At 46.4% G+C, this 6,929-nt stretch overlaps 1 protein-coding gene across 1 annotated transcript in view; it reads right to left on the minus strand.

The window, feature by feature from the left end:
* Nucleotides 1-5,859: 5,859 nt before the first annotated feature.
* The window catches only part of kcna10a (potassium voltage-gated channel, shaker-related subfamily, member 10a), a gene marked incomplete at both ends in the record, with an annotated part of 1,773 nt that continues 703 nt past the window's right edge, over nt 5,860-6,929 (minus strand). Inside the window, one exon of the mRNA XM_083674458.1 lies at nt 5,860-6,929. This exon is cut by the window's right edge and continues 703 nt beyond it. Coding sequence (XP_083530584.1) covers nt 5,860-6,929 — 1,070 coding nt within the window.

Genomic DNA, 6,929 nt, shown 5'->3' on the forward strand with positions numbered 1-6,929 from the left:
TGACTAGGTTGATGGTAATGAAAATTGTCCAAACCATAACTTAGATTCTAGTGGCCACATTCACAGTATAAGGGCGTGTCTCTCTCCCTTAGACTCCAGTGGGAGGAAGCTCATTGTAGAGGTCACATGCAGAGTGCTGGTCACTCAACCAATCACCTCGGGGAAGGTCTGAGACAGGAGCCAATCACCGCCCTAGCAGGGCGTCACTTGATCTGGGTGAGTGAGTGCACAGAGAGGCGGGCCGATGTGAGCTGTTCTCACAGGAGAAACCAGCTGGAGCGGATTCTCAGCTCTACTGGTGGATGTGATCTCACTGGCTTGGAAACACTCATGGCTGGCGTATGAGTGCAATGTGTGAGCTGGAGAACATCTCCAGAACCCAATTCAGACTACTCTCCCCCCACTTTTTGGAAACATGAATATCGTCACGTGAGAATTCCATTCCTCAAATGATTTACCCTATCTCCAAATGATTACGTTTTGGGGAATCATTTCTGCAGATCTGGAAATATGATCTGTGGGATCGTAATATCAGCTTTTGACCACCTAAAAAAGTAGTGTCCCCAGCAATGTTCGGACCACACAGACCGTATTCTTTGGTTTGCAAAAATGATCCCCCAGAACATAATCATTTGCAGACTGGGTTGCAAATTCTACCAGTAAGGTACCAGGTAACAGAAGACTATGGTCAGGTACCAGGTACCAGGTAACAGAAGACTATGGTCAGATACCAGGTAACAGAAGACTACGGTCAGGTACCAGGTAACAGAAGACTATGGTAAGGTACCAGAAGGTTATGGTCAGGTAACAGAAGACTACGGTCAGGTACCAGGTAACAGAAGACTAAGGTATCAGAAGGTTATGGTCAGGTAACAGAAGGCTATGGTAAGGTACCAGGTAACAGAAGACTATGGTAAGGTAACAGAAGGCTATGATCAGGTAACATTCAAAGTGCCATTTACCTGTTCATTGTGCTGTTGATTGAGGGGAAGCTGACCAATCACAGTCATCCTGATTAGCATATTTCCCAGCATGCCTCACTATATACCCAATTGTATTGTGATACAGAAACAAACCTGTGCAGCTGAACCAATCTGGACATCCTGTCAGAGAAATGCACGTCTGTTGAATCTTTAGATAAGATGAACTGACTAGGTTGATGGTAATGAAAATTGTCCAAACCATAACTTAGATTCTAGTGGCCACATTCACAGTATAAGGGCGTGTCTCTCTCCCTTAGACTCCAGTGGGAGGAAGCTCATTGTAGAGGTCACATGCAGAGTGCTGGTCACTCAATCAATCACCTCGGGGAAGGTCTGAGACAGGAGCCAATCACCGCCCTAGCAGGGCGTCACTTGATCTGGGTGAGTGAGTGCACAGAGAGGCGGGCCGATGTGAGCTGTTCTCACAGGAGAAACCAGCTGGAGCGGATTCTCAGCTCTACTGGTGGATGTGATCTCACTGGCTTGGAAACACTCATGGCTGGCGTATGAGTGCAATGTGTGAGCTGGAGAACATCTCCAGAACCCAATTCAGACTACTCTCCCCCCACTTTTTGGAAACATGAATATCGTCACATATTGTGTTATATATGTATTGTTCTGCTGTTCTTTTTTGATCCCCCAGAACGTAATCATTTGCAGACTGGGTTGCAAATTCAGATGTTGACATAAAGACACAACAGAGAACATGTTTTAAAATTAATGTATTTCATCTTTGTTGGACACTGCAGTAACATGATACACAATACAAGACATATTCTGTCTCCAGACGATCACACCTGAGCCTGCTCAGACCCGGTCCCAGGTGTTCTGTACATCTCAGGTACCTCATGGACCACAGTGTTCTCCAATGTATCTTCAGGTGTAGCGGTCAGATATGTTTTTCTCTTGAGTCCATCTCTGAACAATGTTCCCTTTTTTTAAATCCCAAAGGCTTGAGAAGATGTGTAGCAACTGGCTTGTAGGAACGCAGATACCTACAGTATGAGGAGTAAAGTCTGGACAACATCATCACACATCATCATAACATCATCATCATCATCATCATCATCAGCGTCATCAGCATCATCAGCATCATCATCATCATGAAGCAGGCAACTCAAATATGCATTTATTTAATTTTGTGTTACATTAGATCAGCAATCCAGACAAAATCTGACTTTGAGGAATATCACTCTTCTAATTCCACTCTGATTTAAACCATTGATCACCACCACTTTCAGACAACAGACATTTTGTTGACAGCTCGGTTAGGGTTAGGGTTAGGGTTAGGGTTTCCATGACTATTTTTATAGTAAAATAGATTTTAGTACAAAAAGAAGAAAAACAAAGACGTGAACTGTACAGTGAATGGACCTGTAGAACACTAGACCCAGGACCCAGTGCTGTTAACAGACCTGTAGAACACTAGACCCAGGACCCAGGACCCAGTGCTGTTAACAGACCTGTAGAACACTAGACCCAGGACCCAGGACCCAGTGCTGTTAACAGACCTGTAGAACACTAGACCCAGGACCCAGTGCTGTTAACAGACCTGTAGAACACTAGACCCAGGACCCAGTGCTGTTAACAGACCTGCAGAACACTAGACCCAGGACCCAGTGCTGTTAACAGACCTGCAGAACACTAGACCCAGGACCCAGGACCCAGGACCCAGGACCCAGGACCCAGTGCTGTTAACAGACCTGTAGAACACTAGACCCAGGACCCAGTGCTGTTAACAGACCTGCAGAACACTAGACCCAGGACCCAGTGCTGTTAACAGACCTGCAGAACACTAGACCCAGGACCCAGGACCCAGGACCCAGGACCCAGGACCCAGTGCTGTTAACAGACCTGCAGAACACTAGACCCAGGACCCAGGACCCAGGACCCAGTGCTGTTAACAGACCTGTAGAACACTAGACCCAGGACCCAGGACCCAGGACCCAGTGCTGTTAACAGACCTGCAGAACACTAGACCCAGGACCCAGGACCCAGTGCTGTTAACAGACCTGCAGAACACTAGACCCAGGACCCAGTGCTGTTAACACCTTGGCAACTGCATTTGTTCTCTGTGTTTCCCTTTGCTCCTTTGTTTTAATCCCTGTCTTTGGCTTCCTCTCTTTTCTCTCTCTGTGTCAAAGAGGATCGAAAATAACCTGATTGTCTTTTGGTGTTCTTGGTTTCTTAGGAAACGAGAGATATGTTTTGCCAATCCTTCATGTGGGGAAGAAATGACAAACAAGAACATGAGTAAAGAAAGTATTAAACCAGATTAGATCTCACATTTCCTTTGTTGAATGTCGTACCGTTGCAATTATTGTTTAACTGAAAAGGTTGTTTCACATCCCTTTGCTTCACAAGCATCATTCATCATAGAAAACACCCCAGAGAGGAATATCACACCTGAATAAAACCCTACCAAATACATTTGCATAATCAACATATTATATATGGCGACCTCTTCAAAAGTATTCCAAAGTAACAACGTAATAAAAGGCACTGAATGTGGGAACATACTGTAGCTGAAGAACTCTCATTACGGCTGTCAATTATGTCAATGACAGAAGATTCTTTACAGTAAAAGTGCTATTATGTAATAACTAGTGAGAATAAATACATATGTGATACAATAAAGTGATATCATAATAAATAATTCTGGAATAAATATAATATAATTATCATCTAGTAAGTAAACATGTAATCATGTCATCAAAATACACAAATAAACATATCGACAAAAACATTTAAACATACACAATACTGAAAATGATAGTTGGAGGAGGTGCTTTTACTTATGACTAATATTAGTGAAGGTTGAGTTCACCTTACATTTTAAATATGCTGACCTGTAGCTGATACATACAGTATGTGATGTTATACAGCTGGGAGCAAACGTGGGTGTTGTATGCTGTCACTATAAACTCAGAGGAAGTGGTGATGGAACAGCTAACAGCCCGCCTGGACACGGACAACTTTCCCCTTCAGGTCGTACCGTTTGGGTTTCGGGTCAACCACTCTACAGAAACTAGAGATGGTCAAGGCCAAGGTGGGGTGTCATAGGTGCAGTTGTCCTCGACCTCAGAAAAGCCTTTGACGTTGTCAACCACAACGTCCTCCTCTCCGAGCTATCCAACTCAGCCCATCTCATCAAGTGCTTTAAAATGGGCTGAGTCTTATCTGGCAGCCCGGATGCAATGTGTTCGGATTAATGGTGAACTATCATCACCAAGGGATTGTGTAATGGGAGTGCAACAGGGGTCTGTATTAATGACCTTCCATCTGTGTGCCGGGGGCGTGGATATTCGAATGGAGGCGGATGAATGAGTTTTTTATTCGTATGGCAACAACGCTGACGAAGTGGCGAGCAGAATAACAGCAGCGGTTGAGGAAGTGGCTGAATGGCTCGACCGCTCCTGCCACACCCTCGATGTGGGAACAACAGTAGCCATGTGCTTCTCCACACAACTAAACAAACAGGCTCACCCGGACTCAGACATACTCATCCACGGAAAAACGATATATACATCAGGAACTCAGTCTCTACAGAGGCAGCCAGGATGCACTGCATGTACATGTAATGGTCTTCTCATAGGTGTTCTATTGCGGCATCAGCTCTTCTCAAGCCAATGAGACATCAATGAAACCACTGTGATCTCTATAGGAACAAGCACTGAAGATCCTGGACAGGAAATCCCATCATTACCATCACTGTAATGTTCTCCCCAAGAACAATCTGTCTATTTCACCACCACCTCTGAAGGAAGCAGCAGAGTAACCCGGACCTTTATCTCAGATCCCAGAATCCAATCTCTCGATTGAAATTCTGGGGGCACAGGATGGAAAGAGTGCTGTCGGAAGTTGTCACCAAGACCACGGCTCTCAAAGCGTTTTCGCTGCAGCTCCGCTCACGACAACCCTACCACTTCCGCCGATGCCCTCCAGTTTACATCCACCCATGGACCCGTGGACCCCACCTCCCATCCACAGAAAACAGCGGGTGCCTTTAATTGGAGAGTCTGACTTAGTGAGACTACCCAGACCTCCACAACAGGAGACTGTGTCATTCCTAAAAGAAGACACACCTTTGGGCAATCAGCATCCTCCACCTCAGGCATCAGGAAATGGAATTCCCTCCCCTCTACCTTAAGAAACACTAGTGACTTTAAATCCTTCTCCATGAAGGTGAAAGTGTGGATCACATACACTGACTAATTGTTAATGCACTCAAGTCTCAATGTGGTTTATGTAATATAATGCGTCCTGTGTTTATTTATTGTATTTGATGTTTCCTGTTTTAATCTGATATATCTCTTACTATACTACTGGATGAGTGGTGTGTATGTTTATGTCTGTTTATGTATTTAGTTATGTTTAGTTAGGGACTGCAGATGTACATTTTGCTAACTCTGGTGCAAACATATTTCACTGTTTGTCTGTCTGTTTTTAATTCCACATGCTCTCTTTTTTAAATAAACTACTTTCACTTTCACTATATTGTACTGTTGTATGTTGCCACTGTTTGCGCCACTGCATTTATTTTGAGGTAAGAGTTGTTCATTAATATTATAAAACCTATCATCATTCACAAGAATAGCAACCACCAAGAAGTCATCGGTCCTGCTTGTAAAACCAATAGATCTGAGTAATCACAACAGACTATTTTTATCCATCCATGTTCTCAAAGCAAAGCAGTGAGTTAGGCTGTCTGTCTGTCTCTCTGCCAGGGCAGAGTTTAATCATCTCCCAGATGCACAGGCCAGTGTATTTCCCCTTGTCTCTCTGCCAGGGCAGAGTTTAATCATCTCCCAGATGCACAGGCCAGTGTATTTCCCCTTGTCTCTCTGCCAGGGCAGTGTTGAAGCACCTCCCAGACTCAGAGGCCAGTGTATTTCCCCTTGTCACTCTGCCAGGCCCCGTTGGCCATGTTAAGGGAGGTGTGGCTGCTGTGTTTGGACTCTGCCTTGACAGCTTGCTCCACGGTGTCCGCTAGTGGCTGCTTGTCCTCCTGCTCCGTCTCCCGGTGGTAGAAGTAGTTGAAGTTGGAGACGATGACGGGCACCGGCAGGGCGATGGTCAGCACGCCGGCGATGGCGCACAGAGTGCCGACCATCTTGCCTCCCATGGTGATCGGACACATGTCCCCGTAGCCCACGGTCGTCATGGTGACCACGGCCCACCAGAAGCCGTCCGGGATGCTGATGAACTGCGTGTTGGGCTCGTCCACCTCGGCGAAGTAGATAGCGCTGGAGAAGAGGATGACTCCGATGAAGAGGAAGAAGATGAGGAGGCCCAGCTCACGCATACTGGCCTTCAGGGTCTGTCCCAGAATCTGGAGACCCTTGGAGTGGCGGGAGAGCTTGAAGATACGGAACACCCGGACCAGACGGATGATCCGCAGGATGGCCAGAGACATGTTCTGGCCCGAGTTCTGGTCCGGCGTGCTCACCAGCTCCGTAACCAGGGTAACAAAGTAGGGGATGATGGAGACGATGTCGATGATGTTCATGAGGTTGTGGAAGAAGTCGTTTTTGCTAGGACACACCACGAAGCGCACGCACAGCTCGAAGAAGAACCAGATGATGCAGGCGGTCTCGATGATGAAGAAGGGATCGGAGAAGGTGGAGGTGATGGTTTTAGACGTGCCTATGCTCGATTGGTTGAAGGACTGCATCAAAGGGGGAATGATGGGATCCATCTCCTCCCGGAACTCTGGGAGCGTCTCCATGCAGAAGATAATGATGGAGATGACGATGACGAAGACCGATACCAATGCCACGCCACGCGCTGCGTTGGAACTTTCCGGGTACTCGAACAGCAGCCAGAACTGCCGGTACATTTCGTTGGCCGGCAGAGGGATCTCCACGTCCTTGATGAAGCCCTCGTCCTCCCTGAACTGCTCCATGGCCTCACTGCCCAGCTCATAGAACACCATCTCATCAGCAA

This window comes from Argentina silus (genome assembly GCF_951799395.1).
Source record: "Argentina silus genome assembly, chromosome: 8".
NCBI lineage: Eukaryota > Metazoa > Chordata > Actinopteri > Argentiniformes > Argentinidae > Argentina > Argentina silus.